The sequence below is a fragment of the Pollicipes pollicipes genome, unplaced genomic scaffold (assembly GCF_011947565.3).
Source record: "Pollicipes pollicipes isolate AB1234 unplaced genomic scaffold, Ppol_2.1 Scaffold_3087;HRSCAF=3621_pilon_pilon_pilon, whole genome shotgun sequence".
In the NCBI taxonomy this organism is placed as follows: Eukaryota; Metazoa; Arthropoda; class Thecostraca; order Pollicipedomorpha; family Pollicipedidae; genus Pollicipes; species Pollicipes pollicipes.
The window spans coordinates 42,572,624-42,596,260 of NW_023596225.1; the positions used below are offsets into that span (position 1 = coordinate 42,572,624).

Consider the following 23,637-nt stretch of genomic DNA (forward strand, 5'->3'; position numbering starts at 1 on the left):
ACCCACTCCTCTGTGCAAGCGCATAGGTGACACCGCTTGTTACCGGGCGACAGCATACTTATAGTGTCGCATAACATATGTAGATAGTCTTCATCGAGCGGGCGCAAAACGAGCCAGATGCCTACGCGCCCTTAAAACACCAAATCACCACATGATTGGGGCTTCGCGACGCACTCGGCTGCTGAGGCTATGTGGGAGGGTGGGCTCCGCGGGGAATTGAGCGCCGTACCTATGGTTTCCCAGGCGCGCAATGGTCAACCTAGACGTGTTAACCACTTTATTATCGGCACCAATAAAAACGCGCCACAAAGCTCACTTGGTTGTATTCTGCCGTGCGTGGACCCAAATGCCTCTGCCAGGCTACACTCGGTAACAGTCGGGCACTCAGCAACAGTAAACACAGGTCCCCGAGGACCGCATAAAACCCCAGCAAAAACTCGGGTCACTCCACTCTCACGCGAATCAGACCTCTGCACGCATGCCCCTTAAAAGAGCACAACACTCGCAAACATCCGCAAGCAGCCGCTGCTGGCTCGACCGGGTCAGGCCGCGCCGTTGCCGCAACACGAACACAGAGAGAGAGAACATTGGCGACGCCGAATAAGTACCCTTGATGCGTCACTGCTCAACGAAAGACGCTTGGCTCTTGTGGCCGGCGAGCTCACGCGATTGGGAGCGCGCGCTCTGAGCGGCGCACTGCCGCCGCCACTAGCGGGCTCTCTGATCACGTCAGTCGGGCAACGCGTTGCAGTCTCCACCAATCGCCCAACGACAGCACGGGACAGACTCCGCAGCGCTGCCCTCTGGCGCTGGCGGCGGAGACGGTCCGTCTGGGGCCAGGCGCTGACGGCGGTTACCCACATGGTCCCACAGCGCACCGGCCGGTGGCGGCGATGGCGACTCCTGTACTGCAACCGCGGCGCACTACTCTCAGCGGCGTCTCGAGTAGTCTGCCGCCCCAGCAGCGGCCCTAGAACCGCCTACCGGTGCGGGCCTACGAGCTCCCCCAGAAGCCGGCTCGCGCCAGCAGCGGCCCTAGAACCGCCTACCGGTGCGGGCCTACGAGCTCCCCCAGAAGCCGGCTCGCGCCAGCAGCGGCCCTAGAACCGCCTACCGGTGCGGACCTACGAGCTCCCCCAGGAGTCGGCCGGCGCCAGTGGCGGCCTTAGAACCGCCCCCCGGTGCGGACCTACGAGCTCCCCCAGGAGTCGGCCGGCGCCAGCACTATCATCACGACCAGCAGCGTCACCAGCACCAGGTTCTCGAAGATGTAGAGCCCGAGCAGAGCGCGCCGGAACCCACCGCCCTGCGGTAGGGAGGTTGATCATCAGACTTCGGGGGCGACAGCTGAATGAGTCTGACGTCACCGAGAGTAACGCCCGTCGCGGTGTGAGCTATCCGTGTAATCGGCGCCACAGGTGAGCTGAATGAGCCTGCCGTACAGTGAGAGATCGGTCCGTACAGGTGTGACAGCAAGTGTGGACGTCAAGATAGCACGGCAAGGTCACGCGGTGACGGCGTCGTATCTGACATATGCCACGCTTGATACTTCGGCGCCGGCTCATTCACGGTCACAGCGACTCCAGCAGTACCTCACCACCCCAGCCGTAGTCACGGAACCACGTCACCGCCACCAAAAGCTGCCCACGGGCGGTCACGAAACTGGCGCCGAGCGGACACAGAGTGGCCGCTCGTTCAGCCCGGTCACGTGGGCGGCTTCGGGGCGACAGCTGGAGCCGCTGCGCCCTGGAGTGGGTCACGTGACCGCGACTGCCGCGGTCCCTCACCGGCGCGTCGTCCTGGGCGGCGGCCTGCTGGCCGCTGTAGCCGTTCGTCGCCATGTCTCGCATGCGGTAGGCTTCCGAGGTGGTCTTGTGGCCACGTGCCGCCCGGTCGGCGACGCAGTGCTGCGCCTGGGAACGGCAGCCCGGCGTCAGCTCCAGCCGCGCGGACTCTCTCTGCGGTCTCCTGCATACTAGTGTGCTCAGGCTGCCATCCAAGACCCTAACGTCTGGTTACCCAGCTGTCTGTTGCATTCAAGGCGGCACCACATCAACATCCACTTAGCCCGAACAATCTAACAATCTCCCAACCGTGTCACATCGCAAGCAGCTCGAGCTGGGCCTGATCACGTACCGACATCGCCAAGTGCGTCAGGACGTGGAGCACGACGAAGATGACCAGCACCCAGTAGGTCCAGAAGGGCAGCTGGGCGGCCGGCAACTTCACAGCGAAGAAGATGGTGACGATGCCGAGGTTGTGCGCGGCCGAGCCGACCATCCAGTGCAGCCAGTTGAAGATGGGCCGGCGCGAGGCCGTCGGGTGGCAGCGGCAGAGGGCCATCAGCGGCTGCAGGACGGCCAGCGCTGCCGGGCCGCACGTGGAGGTCAAGGTCCCGCATAGACCAGACGCCGATCAATGTGCAAGGAAGAGCGTTCGACTGACATAACACTTGGCCCTTCATTTCTCTCATTAACGACGTGTGTGACGGCAAATGACGCTTGTTGATGTCAAATAACACTTGTTGATGGCAATGACGTTCTTCTGCGCTTGCTTCAACAGCGCTTGTTTTACAGCAAGCAGTCGGTGAATGTCCATAGCGCGTCACGCTTCTCCCGCTGTGCACCCCTATCCTCCCACACGAATCTCGCCGTCGCCGCCGCCTGGACGACACAGCCAAGCCGGCCGCCGCAGCGCCCACTCCCTCGCGCGCCGCTCGCCTTCGGACTCACCGACACAGATGATACCGAGCAGCGGGTGCGGGTTGGCCCCCTCGGCGCCGAACATGGGCGTGGCGGTCCAGCCGCCGACCTGTATGAACACGCACACGAGGCCGGCCAGCGAGAGCAGCACGGTGATGACCATCAGCGTCCGATGACCCTGGAACCAGAGGTCCAGCCCGGCCAGCTTCCGGCCCACCCACGTCTGCTTGTAGTAGCGCGCCAGCAGCATGCCGACGCTGGCCGTGCCCAGCCAGGCGATGACCATGAGGGCGCCATGCACGCGGAACAGCAGGCCCGAGTCGCCGGCCGCGGCGCCGGCCGAGGCCAGGCGGACGGGCGCGGCGCTGACGCGGCGCGAGTCGCGGTGGTACTGCGGCCGCCGCTCCGAGTCCGCTGTGGGCGGAGGGCGCCCGCGTGAGGCGAAGGCGAGACGACCGGCGGCGCGCCGGCCGCGAGGGCGTCACAGAGCCGTGCAAACGGCGGCACGTAGACGGCGTCGTACGGACAGCGCAGCGACATTGCCATGGAGACATGCCAAAAGGGCAACAGAAGTCTCAAGTTAAGTATTAAACATGAGCCACTGATCACATATTGTGCCCCAGTTCTGAATGAGGCGACGTCGCTGCCTTCTGACCTGCAATGTCCATGGTCCTGGCATCTGGCTGGGAGCCGCTCAATTCCCTAACCCGGGGTCATCACCCTCGACCTCGACCCGGGGTCGTCCCCCTCGACCCTGACCTGATGCCGTGCCGCTGACCATCATGAGGTGCAGGTCATCGGAGACCAGGTCGAAGTCTTCGCCCCGGACGGTAAACCGAGGCGAGTGCGTGAACTCGCAAAGCAGGAGACCGTCCCGGTACTCGCTGGAGAAGTCGCTGACCAGAGGCCCCTCCTGGCCGGGCGGACGCCAGCGTCAGATGGACAAGGCGGAGGACGGTGACATGACGAGGGTCAGCGAGCGAGGACAGGACAGCGAGGACAGCGACGTGCCGTCCTCTGATTAAGAGAGCAGCACAGCATAACTGCATCGATTCAGTGTCGTCTCACCCATCTAAGTCCCAAAAAGAGAGCGGACAAGACAGGAGCGAAAAGCAACCGTCAAATGATATAAAATTCCAAATGCATAACACATCACCTCTGTGACATCAGCATAAGAATCTTCCCTCACATGGGTCACCGTATTTCGGTCACCAGTGACAACATAAAGCGCTAAGGTAATTGGTGACCTAATGCGGTGGATTCCACTAGCTCCTCACTTACCCTGGACGTCGCTTGCATTGGAAACGCCTGTTTGCCCAGGTTATACGCGTGTAAAACCTGGAAACCGCCATCATCTCGGGTGGCGCAATAGACCACAGCGTCGCTGCCCTGGAAGGACAAGCGACATCTGTCATACCAGAGAGTAAGCAGAGCGTTGGGCAGCATTGGACATGTTCGTCGCCTCCATACAAAAGCAGAGCAGAACAGGGCGATTTTGAAGAGCTGGTTAACGGAGAGTGCGTTTTAGACATTTTTCCGTGCAGACTTTTGAGAACGCGTGCTTACGTTTATCGTCTGGTCGGGGCTGACATTACGAAACCGACACTACCACCACCACCACCACCACCTTTATACCGTTCAGCCCTAATCCTTGGTAGCTGTAGATGTCTCAGTCCGAAACGCGCCCAGAAATGAGACAGTAGTTCTGCTGCCGCACGACCAGCGATCCTCTCCCTCACCCCGATTAGTTCATTGCTGGTGGTGAGCCCCCATCACCCTACTTTACCCACCCGCTTCCCTCGCCTCCTTCAACGGCGGTGGCCGCTCACGGCCTGCTCTGCTCACTCGCCGCCCCCTCCCCCCCCCCCGACCTCCTCCAGCGGCACCGCCCAGCTCCTCTAAAATCCTTCCCGGCCCTGATCTTATCATCATTCTGTCCAGCTCACCCCGCCTAGTCCTCTCCCTCCGACGCCGGCGCCCTAACACACTCTCGGAGTCCCGTCTGCCCTCCCCCTCCCCGCGACTCAGACGTCCTTCCACGTCGGTGGCGCCCCCTTTTCGCGTGCTCCTCCAGCTCCACACGCAGTGCCGTCGGCGTGCCGCCGCTCACCATGATCTTGTCCCGCGAGAGGCCGAGCCCCAGGTAGTTGCCGGGCTGGAAGCGGCCGTACAGCTGGAACCGGTAGGCGCCGCTGCTCAGCCGGCTGTGGGTGACCATGAGGTCGCAGTTGCGACCCTGCAGGCAGCCGTCCGACAGGGCGAAGCAGCCCTTGCTCAGCAGGCACGCGTCGTACACGGTTTCGAGCGCGTTTCCCCCGGCCAGTGAGGCGGTCGTGGTCGACGGCTCGCAGTTCTGAGGAGGCCGCCGACACAGGCGTGAGCGTGGCGAGGTTCGGCGTGCGGCGGAGCTCGATGGAGCCAACATACACGGATATCAGCTGGTGTGGAGGCGCAGCGCGGGCATGGGCCCGGTTCGCGGCACCGCACGGCGATGTGGTTGGCTTCATCCAAGCCCTCATCACCGTGCAGCTCAGGAAACGTGATGTAACCATACACAGTATGCGATACGCGATGCGATGCACGCTGAACAACTAAGCAACTGAATACGGGCGTAGTAGAGCATAACCACAAGAAAAACACCAGATAGCACCGCCAGTCAGCAGCGGTAAATGACGTGCCCGTGAGCAGCAGCGCAGCCCATTGCGTGATGTGGCGTACACATGCACAGGGCTGCATTGCGCTGCGGGCGAGCCGAACCACGCAGTCGCAGAGCGGCGCTCACGTGCGAGGCCGCATTCCAGCAGCGTTACAGACTGCCGGCTGCGAGTGTGGGCCCCGTCTCGCAGAGTGCAACGGCTGGCGGTCTGCTGTCGGCTGCTCAGCTCGACGTGTTTTTAAAACAATGTGACGTCGGGACGGATGCTAGGTAAAAAGAAGAGATTAGACGATCATCCTCAGTTTTAATATTGCTATCCCTGCGATTGTCCGCGTCAGCATCGCGTTGGCTGCATGGTGAAGTGTCGTGTCATTGTGCACACACATTTTACTGCGGTTTATCTTCGTCACGACTAGAAGGGTGAATCCTTGCTAGTCTCCAGCGGGGGTACTCGCTCGGAGAATGTCCGACCTTCCGCACAGAGCGGCAGCTTGAGAATCTCAAGACCGAAGTGACGTCGTACAATGAGCACGAGTCAGCAAGATAGGTCAACTGCCTTCTCTTCTCCTGTGCAAACTATCTACTAACTCAGTGTGTGCTGAAAGTCACACTCACGCTCGCTTCGTGATGGACGGTCTCGATGATCCTCATTAACGCACACCGCAGACGACTCGCCATCGAATCAAACTGGACTTAACTAAAATCTGGATGTAGGAAATACCGAAATACCACTGCCGTAACGTTGGTGTATATTGTTCTTCCCCCTGCGCACCGGGGTGTTGGTTAGGTGCCAAGTGTCAGATTCAAGCTGCATTTCACCCTGATACGGAAGGCTGCGGCGTAGACGGAAAACCCCTTACATTAGATGATATATAGTTTGCAAGCTGTGGCCATGAGCTCCAAATCACGGCTAAAGAAAGGTGATAGCACATGAAACGGCCGAGGCGCCTGCATGAGACACCATTCAGACCAGAACCGTCACCGGCATTGTTAGGGAGGAGATGCCGGTACCACGACGTGGCCAACCTCATCGCCCCATTCTAGCGTGGAAAACCGCAGTGCACATTGCGGCGTGTGCAAACACACACACACACGCACACGCACCACGCACACGCGCACGCGCACGCACACGCACACGCAACACGCGCACGCGCACGCGCACACGCACAACGCACCACACACACACACCACACACACACACAACACACCACACACACACACACACACACACACACCCACACACACACACACACACACACACACACACACACACACACACACACACACACACACACAGCACAATCCACACCAGTTACAAAGTTTCTCCGCGCTGTGGACCGGCCCCAACTGCGAGCAGCTTCGCCGCGCTGGCTGCCGCGGTCTGCGCGGTTCGGGCGGGGCGGGGGAAGGGGGTGGTGGTTACCTCTGTGCAGGTGGGCTCGGTGGTTCGCGGTGACGGTGAGCTCCGGTTCGGCTTCGGGCGGCGCTGAAACAGCACCTCGGTTAGCCCAGGTCAACAAAATGCACGAAGGTACACCGGCGGCCGGTCGGCATCGGCGCCACGGTAAGACGCACGCGTATGCATGGCCGGCACGCGTGGTACGCATGGACAGAGCTTACTAATGAGCGGCGCATACGCCTCAAGGCATGATTCGGCGCATGATGCGGCTTTGCACAGCTGATCAACGACGCGTGACGACTACAGTGACGTCACATTTTTGCGTGGTCGGGAAACTTGCACTCATTTCAAACAATGGGCGACGGGAACATTGCTCAGCTGCACGGCGGCCACTCGCGGAAAACCACGATGCTTGGCAGCACAATGCCACGTGCGTGGGAAACTGCTGAGCGATCAGGCGACGGAGCGAAAGTAGCGGTTAGCTGAGTCAACGCGCCTGCAAGCAAGATGGCGGTCGTGTTGAAGCACTAAATCAGCATCATGGCGCAGGCCGGCGCTCAGATTTGACCACAACACGCGTGAAATTAAGCTCCGACGGACGAATGAACACGAAGCACTCAAAGCCGCCTAAAAAAGCAGCAAGTCCATACCGCAGCCCGACATTCATGCACCACGTCACGAACGAAAACTCTGTGACAGAACAATGGAATGGAGTCCGCAGCGGGGTCGGAGGTCAGAGCCAGCAGAAAACACCGTCGCCCGGGCCGCGGGCCCCACACAGCAGAGAACGCCGTCGCCCGGACCGCGGGCCCCCCACAGCAGAGAACACCGTCGCCCGGACCGCGGGCCCCCCACAGCAGAGAACACCGTCGCCCGGGCCGCGGGCCCCCCACAGCAGAGAACGCCGTCGCCCGGGCCGCGGGCCCCACACAGCAGAGAACGCCGTCACCCGGACCGCGGGCCCCACACAGCAGAGAACGCCGTCACCCGGGCCGCGGGCCCCCCACAGCAGAGAACGCCGTCGCCCGGGCCGCGGGCCCCCCACAGCAGAGAACGCCGTCGCCCGGGCCGCGGGCCCCACACAGCAGAGAACGCCGTCGCCCGGGCCGCGGGCCCCACATAGCAGAGAACGCCGTCGCCCGGGCCGCGGGCCCCACACAGCAGAGAACGCCGTCGCCCGGGCCGCGGGCCCCACATAGCAGAGAACACCGTTGCCCGAGCCGCGGGCCCCACACAGCTGAGAACGCCGTCGCCCGGGCCGCGGGCCCCACATAGTAGAGAACACCGTTGCCCGGGCCGCGGGCCCCACATAGCAGAGAACGCCGTCGCCCGGGCCGCGGGCCCCACACGGCCAGGGTACGGCGCTCCAGCGGAGTGCGCTGGAAGCCTCAGAGGCGGGGCGGTCTGGAGCTGAAGCCCGGTGTCGCGGGCTGCAGCGCACAGGCGAGCGCAGCGCTTCTGGCGACTACAGCGTTGGGAGCCCACCACGAGGCAAGCCAACGATTCCAGGAAAAGGACAAGCAAAACCGCGAATTCGAAGGAAACATGTATCGACGGCGCACGGGAAATATAGTGTGACACAGGCGCGACGAAGCGCGCGGACGTCACAGAGAGAATTGGCAACAAAGGGGATCTGCCAGTGGCGCCCATTGGACGCCGTCTCCGTGTCCAGGTCGTCCTACGTTACATCCTCGCGTCGAACCCCTGGGAAGCCTGACCACCGGACGGACGTGTTTCGGCACGGCACGGGATGGCTGACGTCGGACAGTTGATAGTGGCGATGATACCGTGCCGCTAATCCAGGCATGGTCTTTACCCGCCCGCCACCAGACGAAAACCGTGAAACGCAACCTCGACTCAGACCAGTTTGCAACCACTAACTCGAACGCCTCAGAGACAACCCGGTGCAGGCTACAGGCGGGCCCCAGTCTCTCCCCCCCCCCCCCCCCCCCCCCCCCCCGTTGCCTCGGCGTTCACTCACCGGTACCAGCATGTGCGTCATATCATCGATGGGCTCCTCCTTGGTGGGAGGCGGCGCGGCGGCGGTGGGCGCGGCGGCGGACGGCGTCACGGCGTCGGCCGGCGCCGGCGGCTCCTGACCAGACTCGCTGACGCGCACGCGCGCAGAGTCGTGGTTCACCCAGAACGTGCGGTAGTTCTGCACGACCGTCACGCGGAAGGCCACCTCCTCGTCCAGCGAGGCCGGAGACTCCCAGAGCAACGTCACCGCCTCCTTCTCCTTGCTGTCAGCGTGCGTGATGCTGTTCTGAAGAGCGAGGAAACACGCGTTGGTGAGGGGTACGTGATATCCTGAGGGAGGAGACGTCGGTGGGGGTCGCGACGTAGTGCAGCGGGGGTAGAGCAGCGAGGCACGCGGTGGCCTCTTTGAAGAGCAAGCTTGGCAGGCACACGTATGGACTTCTTTGCTGAGAAGATGACGGTGGTAAATGTGTCCTCATGAATATTGGCGCCGAGAAAGAGGACAAACATTTAATCAAGCTGTCTGTTGAATACAACTGGTTCTTCTAAGTGACTGCAGATCATTATTGCAGCCAGTTTTGTTACTCCAACGTAGGGTAGTCGTTGTACCTTTCCAGCAGTAAAAAATGTCCGGCATGAATTGAAAATCTAACGAACCAGTATTGAATTATGACAGGGCCATGCATCGACTGCTAACGACACTAGTGCCGAAACGAGACTACTTATCCCTGTCCAACCCCGTGGAGCCCCAGTTCAATGCGCCCGCGAGCCACCCGCGACGGGCATCGCGGTTCCCCGACCCGAGCAGCGGCTCTAAATGTCACCGGCTGTCCGGACAGGGCCGCCCACGGGCGTGTCAGCCCCCTCCCCCCCGCCCGCGCCGCCGATCGCCCGGCTGAGTCAGAGACTTCCGTGACGAGCGGCCGGGCCGCCAACACCAGCTGTCGCCGGCCGGCGCCGGCAGACTGCTCGGCCGCGGTCCACTCCCTCGAGATAATACTCCTAATCCAGCCCTGATCAGGTCGTGACCCCTATACAGTCCTGTTACTGGCCGTGGCGCGGCCTGGATTTCGCTCGGGAGGGTCCAAACCGGTTCACAGGGGACTCTCGATTATGGGGTGTCATTTTCATTGCTATATACGCCCTGCATGTTTTTCATTTCGAATGCCTTTTTCGGCACGGGATCCTGTTTGACGCTCGGGGGACAACTCTTTATGTTCTAGAAGCCCCTCGGGCTTTACTTGTCAAAGGTACTGGGGCATTCACGCGACAGTTCGCGCCTAGCCAGGTCGCTCTGACCCGGACCTGTAGGTGGCACAATATGCTGGCACGGACCTGTAGGTGGCACAATATCCTGGCAAAGCTTTGTTTCTTATATAGACCTTGCCAAAGTCAGCCAGAATAGCCAAAGTCATAGTCAACAGCCACGCCAGCCACAGACTCTTCAGCTCTCCGGCTCTCTCCGACTCTCTCTGACCCTACATCTGCCGGTCCAGTGAGCGACAAAGAGCGTCAGAAACCGATGTCTAATACTGACACCGCTGTCGCCCGACCCGATTACGCCCCCTGACACCCGTGTCTTTCACAACCGACACGCCCCCTGACACCGGCGTCCTTGACAGCATCACACCCCGCCCGGTCGCCACCGTCCTTCGCCGTCGTCACGGCGCGCCACTCACAGCCTGCGCGGCCCCACACGACACCGTCGCGTGCTGCTTGGTGTAGAAGCGGCCCACCGGCGGCAGGCTCGGGTCGCGCACCAGGCGCGCCTGCGCGAAGAAGCCCTTGAACGGCGGCTGCTGACCCCGGCTGATTGTCACCATCAGTCTGCAACGGCGGGACACGCGGTCAGGCGCCGGCGGCGGGTGTCGCGGGCTCCGGCCGCGCGCGCCGCCGGCCGGACGGGGCACGCGGCGAGCGCGGCGGCGGGAGCGCCGGCTTTGTCGGCTGGGTGCGGTGACAGTTGCACTGATTGCGACATTGCAGATCCTGTAGCAGGACGGCATATCCTGGATGCCCTGTGCCTCATACAGTAGCATAAGTGAACGAAGGAAACGAGAAAAACGCATGTCACACGAAACAGGCTGGTAACAGGGCAACTTAACCGTTCGCCTCCCCACAAGTCCCGTTCCTGCTCCAAAAATGGTGACTGAGGAGCAGGAAGGCGATGGTTGATTCAAAGCTCTTGGTATGCAGCACGCTGTAATTCGGGATCGAACATAGCACAGGGAAAGAGGTAAGCCGACAGTTAGCAGCGGTAACTGGGGAGGGAAATGTAGCAGCCCGGAGAGGAAACTGACCGGTCGAATGGGAAAACGAAGCATCACCTGGCCAAGGAAACAAGTCCTGTTTATCCAACCCAGGAAACCGGTGGCACCTATTCTGGCCAACAGACGTCTCAAAACCGCAGAGAAACATGCGTCGTGAAGACAAAGGAACCGGTCCGCGCCATACCAACAACACTTAATTAGCCCGCGGCGAGGACCGGGGCTCCGAATCGCCGGCTAGGCCACAAACACCGCGAAGACCGCGAAGACCGCGAAGCAGCGACACGGCACAGCCGTGTCCTGTCAGCAATTAAAGGCGATTAAAGTCGCGAGACGGCGACACAGACGCTGGCCAACCAGGTGAAGGCTGACGCTCAGCGCCGGAAGCAGCCGCTTGAGACATCAGAGGCTAGGGTGGCGGGTGCCCGGGGCCTTCACGGTCGCGGCCGAGCCAGGACGGCAGCGGAGACGGCCAAGGCTCGGCGCCAGCCCTCTACACACGGCTGGCGCCGCCGCTGGGACGCTGTGCCTGTATGGGGGGTGTTTGTGCCTGCCGTACGTACTATCCCCTCCCCCCGTCCACACAACCATCCACGGCGCTTTTCTCGATCTTCTTAATATTTGTCCCAAACCGCTGAAGATTCGCCCCTCCCCCCCCAAAAAAAACAGGGAAAACCTGGACGTCATGTGCAAAAAGGTCTTTGCCTCCCCTTTATCAACTTGAAGCTTTTCATCGCTAGCACCATCCGGCATACTGCTGAAATAACTAGCTTCGGCTGGGTGACCGCACCAGAGGCGTGCACTGAATTTCCTTCTGACCCAGGCGTCCTTCCCGCCAGCCGCTGCCTCGATTTGGGCGCTTCGGTGCACATTGGCTGACGCGTGCAGGTCACCACCAGCCTCTCAGCCACAGCGCAAACACCTCGGCGTCGCCCACGCCTCTTTTTGACGTCGCCCAGGTGATTTCGAGGACATCACGCAGAGTGCCACCCACGCGGCGGCTCGTCGCATGAGAGCAGAACGGCTCAACACCTAGAGACCTCGCAACACTCGAACCCACAAACTACAGGGGAGGTGGTGTGGCGTGCCGGGCTGGCCCGCCCACCACGCTTGCGCTGCAAGCCCGACGCACGCAAGTGCGCGCGGGCGTCACCTCCTCCCAAGGAGGCGAAGCCAAGCGACGGAGACAAAGGGCGTGATACGTTCGCCGGCGCCGACTGGCCTATCACAGAACTTTAAAAAAACGCCACGCGCTCGCACGTGGTGAACAACAGACAATCGTCCGTCAGTGAGAGAAGCGAACAATAAGCAACGTCTAAGCAGCACTATCAAAACCCTTGAACTGCATTAAAGCTCCAGGTCGGAGCTTATAGCCGGTGGTGGGACACTCGGCGGCCAGGCCAAAGGAGCCGGCCCTGAACAGCCCCAGCGTAACGGCGCTAATTCCGCCGAACCGAAGAACGCCGAGCCGTGGTGGCCTTGACCCAGTAACCCCGAGATCTCAGCTCGACACGCCCGGCACGCGCCGTAGCGGGCACCAGCCTAACGAGGAGCGACCCCGCCCGCCACCGAGCCGTGCGCCACCGCCGGAACCGTGTCACTTCCGGTCTGACCCCGGCGTGGGAGCGCGGGCGGCGCCAGCGGTGTTGGCAAGGTCAGGTAGACCCAGCCGGCGTCCGTCCTCGGCAGGGAAAGTCCGTCCAAGGGCTTCCATCTCCAGAGTGACTGTATAGCAATTCCCAGAGAGACCGGCTGAGTAAATTCTAACACATGCAAAGCTATTTTAGACCGAGTCATGTCACCTCCTGGAGCGTCAAAAACACCCACGCGTGTGCATCGCAATGATTGGGAAACAACGCCTGCTGAAGATATGAAATGCATCGCAATCGCGCCGTTCCGCAACTATTCGCTGTACAGATGCATGAAACAAGACCGTTCCCGCCATGTCGCAACCCCGGCCAAGAAAAGTACCGCAACCTCGGTGCCAAGCGATGAACGTCGATGACGCGGTTAGGGTAACACAGTGCTTCAGTCCGAGTTACGACCACGTAACTGACCCGAACCTAGCGATGCATTTCGCCGCTGGTGACCAGGCTCCTGACCAGTGTTGGTCGGGCGGGGAGAGCCGCCTTCCGTGCCCCCATCCCATCAGTTATATGTTCTCCAGGGAGGCGAGCGGTGTGAAGGAGGGTGTGGTCGGCGGAGGCCGTCTCTCCCTCTCTCCCTCTCTCCCTCTCTCCCACTCATGCCCCACCGGCACCTGGCGCCGGCGGGGCATGGCCCTTAGGAGCCGGAACTGCGGGAACGGCCGGCGACTGATCCCGGAGCCCCGGGCCGCGGAGCCCAGAGGCCGCGCTCACCGCAGCGTCGGCCCACGCCGCGACCGGTGAGTAAGCATTCAAGACGGCAGCACGGCCCTGATGCTGTCCCGATGAGGAAACCCGCATCATCCGCTTGGGGTCTGCAGGAAATGTCCGGACATTGACGTCACACTGGCCGACACCGCGCACGAACTCCAACCGCCCAGGGCCTTTGATTCGCCGAAACACGGCGTGAGTGGTTGCGTGAGTGGTTTCCACAGCGAAGTCTCAGTTCGATTATATCCCCGGCAAACGCTGGCCGCCATTTCCCTTATCAGTTCCAGAAGGGAGTCCGTGTCAAATCTTTCTGGACTCGCAGAGGGGCGGGGATTGTGCACCGAACCTCTCAGACCCGTCATATGAACATAATACGTATCACATCTCTCTGACCAGATATGGCACGGCACGGCACGGCACGGCACGGCACAGCACGCCACGCGACGGCACTGCACGGCACGGCGCGGCACGGGTGGGTTGTTTTATCTACTGTTTTTTTTTAAATTCATCCCGCAAGGTTTGCGTGGGTGACCTTGGCTTCATAGTGCCTGCTAAGCATAGCTTGTTGCGTGTAGCCTAAACCCACCAACAAAGTCGTGCCATCCAGTTCAACGGATAATTTTGCCTCCGCCCTTGCGCCAGACAGGAATGCGGAGGGTTTTGCGTGCCGCACAACGCTGCGACACGGCCGCCCGGGTCAGGGTTGACCCTCGTTGGCCAGTTACCTGCTGACCTTTTCATTCCATTCGGGCCAAACAATGCGTCCGCTCTTGGACTCGTACCCGGTGCCGCTGGGCTACGAGTCCAGCATCTCTCCCCTAGACCGCAGAGGCGGCTAAAAAAGGCGGATGGTAAGGGTTTGGTGTACGGTACGGACGGCATGAATGGTAACCGCACGGTACGCCACGGTACGGCGCGGACCATACCCGTGCCCGTACCATACCGCACCGCACCGTTTGATAGTGAGCCTGTGGCGTAGCTCTGACGTCGGTCGGGCCCGAGAGGGTGCGCAACAGCCCTCATGGCCTCCGTGCCTGCCCGAGCTGCATCACCAGGGGCGACCCCGCCCGAGCTCCCCCCCCCCCCCCTCCCCCGCCCCCGTCTGCACAAGCTCTTCTACGACACATTGCACGCCACTGAGGTGTGTTACCACTTCATACTCATTATAACCGACGTGTGGGTTTGACAACTTGCGACGCAGCAGCAGATGAGCAGAGTCATGCGGTGTGACCATTGCAGATGGCGGAACGGGGTCAGCGGATAGCTGATTTTGTCCGTCTTTTAGATCGCACGTCATCTGGCGCACACTGCGCCGCAACACAAACAGTGCCGTAAATCTTGGTAAACAAAGCACAAGCGGCATCCAGCAGATCCGGAAGGTACGCCCCTCATTAAAACCAACCGTTTTGCCTTGCTCTTTCGGGCAACGTCGCATGCGCAGACAACAACCCAGCGTATGGACAAACAACCAACACAGCATCTCAGGGCCGCGGTGTGCGCCGGCCGAGCCCGCTGGGCGACGGCGGCGGCGGGAGCGTGCCGGCCCTAGCCCGGCCGGCTCTGGCGCGCCCTATTGTCTGCCGCCCGAGCGGATCACGCCAGGCGGGGTGGACGGACAGCTCCCAGACCCAGTCGCCGCAGCGTCTGTCATGTCTCGTGGGTTGCGGCGGGACTGAGGTCGAGCGGGTTAAAATGCGCCGGTACACTCAGCGACGGCTCTGCGCCGACGTCATCCGCCGGCACCTGGCCAGGCGGCCGTTGTCCGCGTGGCCGGGCTGGAAGCGGAGCGAGGTGGGGAAGAAGTGGCGATCGGGAAGAAGCAGGCGGGGTGAGATAGGAAGAAGGTCATACAGGGGAGTGATGTGCAGTGCTAGCCCGGAGTGAGGGCTAGCGGGTGGAGTGGGAGTGGCCAACTGCACTGAGAGGGGTCCGGTGTAGTGGCAGGGAGCATGTGAAGTAAGAGGAGGCGGGTGGAATGATACAGGGCAGATGAATGAGAGGTTGCGGGGTAAAGTGAAAATGAGCGGGTGAACTAAGATGGGTTAAATGGAGTGAGAGAATCAGATGGATTAGCGGGGCAGGTGAGCCGAGTGCAGCGAAAGAAACACGTGGCGTGAAGGGAGCAGGTGGAGTCAGGAGGCAGTTTGAGCAGAGAGAACACAGTGAATGGAAAATCACGTGGACGGGGACAGGGGTAGCGAGAGGGGACAAGTGGAGTGCGAGAGACAGGTGGAGAGAGGGACAGGCGGAGTGAGGGGGCAGATGGATCGAGAGGGAAAACACAAAGTGAAAGAAGCAGGTGGAGGGAGGGGCACGGGGGTAGGGGACTGCTGAGGCGAGAGGGGACACGTGAAGTGAGAGGGCACGGGGGTAGGGGTCTGCTGAGGCGAGAGGGGACACGCGAAGTGAGAGGGCACGGGGGTAGGGGACTGCTGAGGCGAGAGGGGACACGCGAAGTGAGAGCGGGCCGATCAGAGTTGCCCCGTCGGTCGTGCCTGGCCGCCGTCACGGCCGCGGAGCTAGTGCCGGCGTCGAGCCGTGTGGCCTTGGGGCACCAGCGCGGAAAGCTCGCTAAGCCCCCCCCCCCCCCTCCCACCGCCCCCTTCCCCACCGTTCAGCCTGACTTCGCGGCGTACGGACCAGTCCGGCCACGAGCGCTGTAGCCGCCACCGAGGCGGTCCCGGGCCCACGCAGCCACTCAGCGCCATGCGCGGTCGGTAGTGCACGCCACGCGACGGCGAGGCCTCGTGCGACCGGTAGCGCACGGATCCTCAACGCAAGGGCGAACCCAGCATCAGCTCGTGGGCGGGCCAGGTTCCAAATGCCGCCAAAGTTGTCTCACAGCAGCCAAAAAAGCGAAACTTCGCTTTGCCGCCGTCCTGGAAAGCAGCGTCCGTTGGATCCGCTTGTGGATCCGCCCCGCCCTCTCGGCCTCCTCTGTGCAGTCGTGCCCCTTCTCAGAGCCGGCGTCATCTGGCCACGAGTGGGAGCGCGGCCTTGGGCTGGCGCCGCGGCGTACAGACTTGGCCCCGGACGTACAGACTTGGCCACGGACTTACAGACTTGGCCACGGACGTACAGACTTAGCCCCGGACGTACAGACTTGGCCAGGACGTACAGACTTGGCCACGGACGTACGGACTTGGCCCGGACGAAGACATGCTGTGCTCTGTTTGACGAGGGTCAATGTCGATTTAGGAAAGAGTATCCATCTGATTGGTTGCATTGCACTAAATTGGGTACTACTAAATTGGCTAATACCTTTGCAGAAGCAGGCATCTTTAATTTTAATAAATTATGTATACCTGTATGTTTATGTACTATATTTTAACCTTGGCCATCATCTGCTATATTTTTCTCAATACAATAAAGATATAGGAATAAGCTTGCACGCAAATGTGCTGATAACTTTCAGCGCGATCTTAAATGTGCCAAACGTTTTCAGCGCAGCTGGACAAATGCGATTGGTACAACTGGACATCAGTTTCACCGCACAACAAATGACTAATAACCACCCTGACATTATGGTTCATGAGCTATTTGTGGCCCACGATTGGCTGCTTTCAGCTAGAGAGCAAATAATCGGTTCGTTCTCACGCCCCTCGTCTCCAAGGCAACATCCGAGCGTAAACAAGACTCCCATGACCTAGATGCTGCCAGCGATTTCAGGATGGAATAGCCAGGGACACGCTGTCCAGAGTCCCACATTCAACCAGCCACCTCAGCAATGAAATTCCACTCAGTTTAGGAATTCGTTTCACCAAACGCAGGACGAGAGCAATTATCTTCGGGCTATCTGCGGTTCAGAATTGGAAGTTGCAGTCCCCGTTTTCCTGCGCGTTTTGCACGCAGCTTGAATGGAACTAGGCCTTATAGAGTTATCTCCCAGCTGTGCGTCCGCTTGAAATAAGTGGGATTCTTTTTCGACATTATGAGTTCTCACGTTGAAAATAATCAATATTCATGTCATGAACATGTCAATAGCGAGTAGGCAGTGGTTAAACATCGTTACAAAGTCATCATTAGTATATATCATAACATTTAAAACTATAAATATAAGGCATCTCCTTCAAGCGTCGCGTAAAGACCACCTTAAAAGACAAATTGCCAATGGCGCTCGATTAATCATACAAACCTTCATTCCAAAGTATAAGCTTTATCATCCGCACGACGCATTTATATATATATATATATATATATATATATATATATATATATATATATATATATAATATATCCCTGCATTGTCATGCTCAGTGTAATAAAAATTCTAGCGGAATAAAGCTCAAATGAAGATAGTCTCTAGAAATGTATCAAAAGTGGGCAAAGCTACGCCACGTGGATGTTTTACAAAACCTCCCTTCTTCGCCGTTCGGTTTTTTATGCATTACTGAGGAGAGGTATCTTGATCTTATCATATATATATATATATATATATATATATATATATATATATATATATATATATGATACCGTTGAAAAATCGCACTTCCGATACTTCGGAATACAATGCAGTGTTGTCACGTTTTGCACCGAAAAGGGGTGCGAAACGACTACAGTTATTTCAAAATGGAAAACAAAGCTGAATTTCAAATACACGATTTGTTTCCGAGTCCGTGAGTACGTCTTCATCCTCTCTCATGACGCAAATTCATCTCCTGCATGGGCTGGGTTAAACATCGAGATGGGTTATAAAATGCACGACAAAAAAAATCTGTCTGTATGCGAAGCAGTGCGACCCCAAATGTTTGTGTGCACATGGCACACGAGAATATTTTAACATGAGGTTTTACGCGTCAGGCTTAAGTGTTCAAAAACCGAAGTCTTTCCGCGAAGCCGCCTGGTTTCCTCAAGACACGTGCAAGCGATGTCCCAACCGACGAACATAGAAGTGAACATCGCCCATTCGAAGCGGCGCTGCAGCACGCAGACAAAGAACCCACTTCCAGGAACGGAAGCCGTGCAGAACGCAGGGGTCTGCGGCGTTCCGCTGAGCCAGTGACGTCATCGGTCCAGGGGAGGCCCCGTGCACCGCGGCGCATCGTCATTCTGACTGCGAGTTGACGGCGCGCTCGTGGCGACTGCAGAGCGAGCTGTCCCCGCAGCGTCCTCGCAGCAGGGGCGTTGCGAAGGGCCCCCATTAGGCCCGGATGCTTATTTCATCACAGGTGGCTCCCGATAGGAAAGTACCACTCGGCATGAGTCGTGCTCACCGATCTCACCCTCCCCTCCCCCCCCCCCCCCCCCCAGGGGAGCTTGGCTGCGCTCCTGCCCGTTCCGACCATTCAGCGTATCTCCAGGCCAAGCGCGGACGTGCGTCCGGCTCCAGCAGCGCGGGGCGAGGGGCGCGGGATTCCGACACGGGCGTCCAGCTGCGCAGACGGGACGGCGGTCTGCCGCCGCCGCAGGCCGAAACTCACCGGTCGCCCTGGCGCAAGGTCGTGTTGGTGACGTCCAGGCCGTACGGCATGGCGCTCGCCTGAGCCGGATAGCCGTGACCCGGGGTCATGTCGTCGCAGGCCGTCTCCGGAGCGCCCATCTGGAAGCCGCCGCCGCCGGCCAGCAGCGCGGCCAGCAACGCCGAACACAGCGTCAACCGCATCGTCTGTGTACAAGGGCGCGAGTCAGACGGGCGGGGATGGGGGTCAGACGGCCAGGGATACGGGTCAAGCGGCCAGGGATACGGGTCGGAGTCAAACGGCCGGAAACACGAGTCAGACAGGCGGGAATGCGGATCAGACGACCAGGGGCACGAGTCAGACGGGCAGGGATGCGGGTCAGACGGGCGGGGACGCGGGTCAGACGGGTGGGGACACGAATCAGACGAGCGGAGACGCGAGTCAAACGGGTAGGTACGCGAGTCAGACGGCCAGGGACACAAGTCAGACGGGCGGGGACGCGGGTCAGACGGCCAGGGACATGAGTCATACCGGCGGGGATACGGGCCAGATGGCCAGGGATACGGGTCAAACGGCCAGGGATACGGGTCAGAATCAAACGGCCGGAAACACGAGTCAGACGGGCGGGGATGCGGGTCAAACGGCCAGGGACACGAGTCAGACGAGCGGGGACGCGGGTCAAACGGACGGGGATACGGGTCATTTTGTTATGTATTGGTGTTTTCGGGCGCGTCGATTGCACTGGTCATTTTGCGCCCAAGGGATACGGGTCAGACGTTAGGGACGCGGGTCAGGTGCTTCTCAATAAGACTCAGAACGGATGAGGGGTGAAGGGACAAGCTGCTAATGTGACCTTGTGTATTCCGGTGAGATAAAGAGCACAAGGAAATCATAATTTTCGATGACGTGACAAAATCGGGGACGGTTCCGAGCCTACGTGGAATCAGAAAGCATGACGAGGACGACGATGACATTCAAAACTATATAACCTTTTTCCAGCTCAAGGGCAGCCGAGCCGGGGACAGCCGGAGCGTCACGAACATAGCACGGTGGCACATGTGCCGCCTTCCGTGTGTCGGGAGTTGCCGGCAGCATATAAGACAAACATCGCTTTAAGATGCAAAAACCTGGCGTTCGGTGCCCCCCCCCCCCCTCCCCCTTGTCACTGAGCCTTCACAGTGGTATCATGCGCATCTAAACACGTGCGATAGCTGTTTAACGTTGCCAGCGAGAGTTGCAGCCCCAGCGTCCCGAAGCCCGTCCAGAGCGTGCGCGCGCCCCCATACCAAGCCCCCATGCGCCGCCCAGCCCGTCCCCGCACGTCGCCGCCGTCAGGGGAGCGGCGCGGGGCGTGGCGAGCTCCGTGCGGGGGATGTGGCAGGCGTCACCAGAGCCGGCGCGGCCCGGTCGGCGGCGTGCCGCCCGGTGAAAGGTTGGTTGGTTTGCCGCGGCCTGACCGACCGGGCGGCGCAGCCACGCGGCCGGCCCGTCGGAGAAAGGCTCGGCGGCGGCAGACCGCGCACCGCGCACCGCGCACTGAGCACCGACGCTGCCGAACGTCGCCTCCCACCCGTCAACGAGGCACCCTTCGGAGAGCCGCTACTGCCAGCGTGTTGCGCTGTGTGTGACGCGCGAGCGGCACAAGAGACGCGCACAAGCTGTCAGCCGATCAGACTGCGTCCGCAGCGCGTCAACAGCAGCAGGAGCCAGCCCACGCGTCGCGTCCAACCAACGCTATGCAGTTATCCCGGTTTCTCCTATTGCGCGACGTGTCGTATTAAGCCTTGAGCAAACCAAGATATCCCCACTCATCAGCCAGCAATGCGTTTTGCACGACATGATTCACAACAAAGCCGGTCGTGAAGCTGTCCCCCATCCATTTTTACTCGTTTGCAGCGGACAGCGTGATGTTTTAACAAATCGGCTTCATCGGCCTCCGGGATATTTATATTTTCGGTGCTAATGTTGTAGCTTTACAGGACTGCGCCTTGTACCGTTCACAACGTACTTCAGATCAAGTTCAAAACCGTCCTCACAGCTGTTCAAAATGCCAACGTGGACATTTCAGGTCGCCCAAATCAAACGGGAGTGCAGAGGAACCATGTTAAAAACAAACCGCCGGCTCTCTAATCTCCGCGACATGATCCGGGCGTTAGGCTCACCACTGCAATCATCATCCGATACCAACGTGACCACGTCTGTTGACAACACAGCCCGGCGCGTGGCCTTGCGTGCCGTAACAGCTGGACACCACGGCTAATCCACAACGGCGGACAAGTCGGCCCAGGCCAGTTCAAACCCGCCAAACCGGGGCCCGGCTTGCCCCGTCATACACGCGCCACCCGCCCGGCATCCAGCCGGCCACGGAAGCCGAGAGCTTGACCAGCGGACCGGCATCCAGCCGGCCATGGAAGCCGAGAGCCTGGCCAGCGGACCGGCATCCAGCCGGCCACGGAAGCCGAGAGCCTGGCCAGCGGACCGGCGCCGGCGGCAGGATTTCACCATGGCCGGCAGGCGCGTCAGTTTCGCCGGCCGGGAGCGCCTGGGACCGGCCCTGCCCGGCGGCTGCGGCGCGCGGGTCGGGACCACGGCTGCGTGACCGCCCTAGCCCGCTCCGTCGAGCCGTGAGAATGGCACAGGGCGGCGGAGAGCCCCGCCGAGCCGGGGCTCGAGGGCGGTGAGAATGTGAGCGCGCCCGCGCTGAGTTGGCGCTCCTCCACGGGCGTCTGTCGACCGTCGCTCGAGGAGGCGCGACACGGGTAGCGAGCGCGTGTGGCCGCCCACGGACGTGCGTCAGATGCGCGGTGGGCGTGAGCAACTGTCAGCGCACGTGACCTGCCGAGTATTGGACGTGTGCGAGGTCGGCAGTAACCGGGGCGAGGTCGGCCATCAGCGCGCTGAGGGCGGCTCGATTCGTGCCGTCGCGCGCTGCCATCACCCGGGCCGTGAGCAGTCACATGCTCCGGCTCAGGTTTTCACAAGCGCGGCGCATCCTTCACATGCTTAGAAAGGCGGCGCGTTCGACAAGGGCAGCCTCGGCATGGGGTCGGCCCGGCACGTTTGGCGCTATCTATCATCTGCAGAATTGCGCGCCGCCGGGGCGGACGGGTCTATTATCACGTGACTGGCGGCACGTGCAGTCGGGTGGAGCGGTGCAGGTGCGGGAGAGGACGCCGAGACGAGGGGCGGGTGCTGAGATGAGGAGCGGGTGCGAGTTGAGGAACTAGAGCTGACATGAAGAGCGGATGCTGATGCGAGGAGTAAATCACGAGATGAGGAATGCATTCCAAAGTGTTGAGTGGATCAAAAGACGAGTAGCGGGCGTAAAGTGAGCGGCGGCAGCGCCGGGTAAGGAGTAGGTGCTGATACCAGGAGAGGGCATCGATATGGGGAGCAGCTGCCAGGGTGACGAGCGGACGCCATGGTGCGCGGCGGGTGCCGAGGTAATGTGCGGATGCGGAGGTAAGGGATGGGTGCAGAGATAAGGGATGGGTGCAGAGGTAAGGGATGGGTGCAAAGATGAGGAGTGGGTGTCAGAGCTCTGAGGGGCAGAACACTTCCGCCCGGCGCGTGCAAAGCCGGCGGGTGCAAAGTCGCTGGGGGCGCTGAGGTGAACAGTGATTGCTGCGGTGTGATGGGGTAGGGGGGGGGGGAGGTCAGAGCGGATCGCATGGGGGGGGGGGACCAACGAGAGCGTTCATACAGACAAAACAACATGATGACCGGAAGCAACGTTCAATGCACGCTCGATCCGCTTCAGTGACAACGGACGGCGCGCGAGCCGACAGATGGCCTGATCCCGACATCCGAACACGAATTGCGAACCGTTGCCCAGCAGCTCGACTGTGTGCGGCATTTAGTGGAATAGAAAAGCTTGTCACGGACCAACGGTCTCCAGCGGCGCCGCTCCATCTGACACGGCGCTGGATTACGACGCAGGGCGGCGGACGGCAGCCTCCGGACATTATACGCATGCCTGCGTTCTGGGATGCCCCAGATGCGTCACGGAATGCTCGTCAGAGCGCGCGGGACTGTGTGTGGGTCTGTGCTCAGCGGTTCTGGATCTGGGGTCAGCAGTTCCAGATCTGAGGTCAGCGGTTCTGGATTCAGGCTCAGCGGTTCTGGATCTGGGGTCAGCAGGCTCAGTGACTCGGCTCAATTAGCTCGCCGGGCTCAGTTCAGTTAGCTCCGCACAAAACAAGAAGCTGAGGCCCATTTTTCGACAACTGGACAGTAGGTCAGCCGGGCGCTAGGTAGCCATTCCCCGCAGAAAGCCGCCTCCGAGCGACGACTATAGTTCCAAAACACCTACTCGCCAGGAAGGCACTGGCCGAGTTTCAGCGCCCCTGATTCACGCAGCAGGAAGCTGGCGCTGAGCGCACAGCTGGCGCCTGAGCACACTCGCTCCTCGGACACGCAGTGCTTAATCTCTGAGCCCAGCAGCTCGTACTCACCGCTCGGCTGAGGCGTCGGTCGGCGGAGGGCAGCAGCACTGTCGCCGAGTTGCTCCACGCGCGCACCCTGCTCCGCTCCGTCCGGACTCACAAAACACTGAGCGGCGGCGCGCGCGGCTCCTGCGGCGGCGGTCGGCGGCCGTGTGGCGGCCGGTCCGCGCCGCCAGTGCTGCCAGGCGCCGTCTCCACCAGCTGACTCACGCGCCGCCGGCGGGGGCCGGCCGCCGCCGCTGCCGGCCGCCGCCGCTGCCGGCCGCGGGCCGGCCGCCCTCCACGGACGGCGGCGGCGAACACGCAAGGTGTGTCGAGTGTCGGCATCGTGGTTGGTGAAAATGGTCACCGTTAAGACAAAAGAGGGTATGTTTCCCCGGATGTGTTGCTTGCGTTATAGCCATCATCTCAGAATATATGTGTTACGAGTCG

The 23,637-nt window shown here is 60.6% G+C and overlaps 1 protein-coding gene across 2 annotated transcripts; it reads right to left on the bottom strand.

Moving 5' to 3' along the window:
* Nucleotides 1-306: 306 nt before the first annotated feature.
* Nucleotides 307-23,344, bottom strand: LOC119114830 (putative ferric-chelate reductase 1 homolog). Of its 2 annotated transcripts, XM_037238879.1 has the most exons (13): nt 23,215-23,344; nt 18,782-18,966; nt 10,417-10,564; nt 8,739-9,023; nt 6,782-6,844; nt 4,813-5,055; nt 3,984-4,091; nt 3,462-3,615; nt 2,733-3,116; nt 2,137-2,366; nt 1,788-1,913; nt 1,206-1,306; nt 307-1,140 (listed from the first exon to the last, which is right to left on the bottom strand). In XM_037238879.1, exons 2-13 carry the CDS (start codon nt 18,961-18,963, stop codon nt 1,125-1,127), a joined length of 2,040 nt encoding a protein of 679 aa, XP_037094774.1. In that variant the 5' UTR covers nt 18,964-18,966; nt 23,215-23,344; the 3' UTR covers nt 307-1,124. The 2 variants fall into 2 exon arrangements, with proteins under 2 accessions (XP_037094774.1, XP_037094773.1); XM_037238878.1 differs by having other exon boundaries at nt 307-1,306.
* Nucleotides 23,345-23,637: the final 293 nt, after the last annotated feature.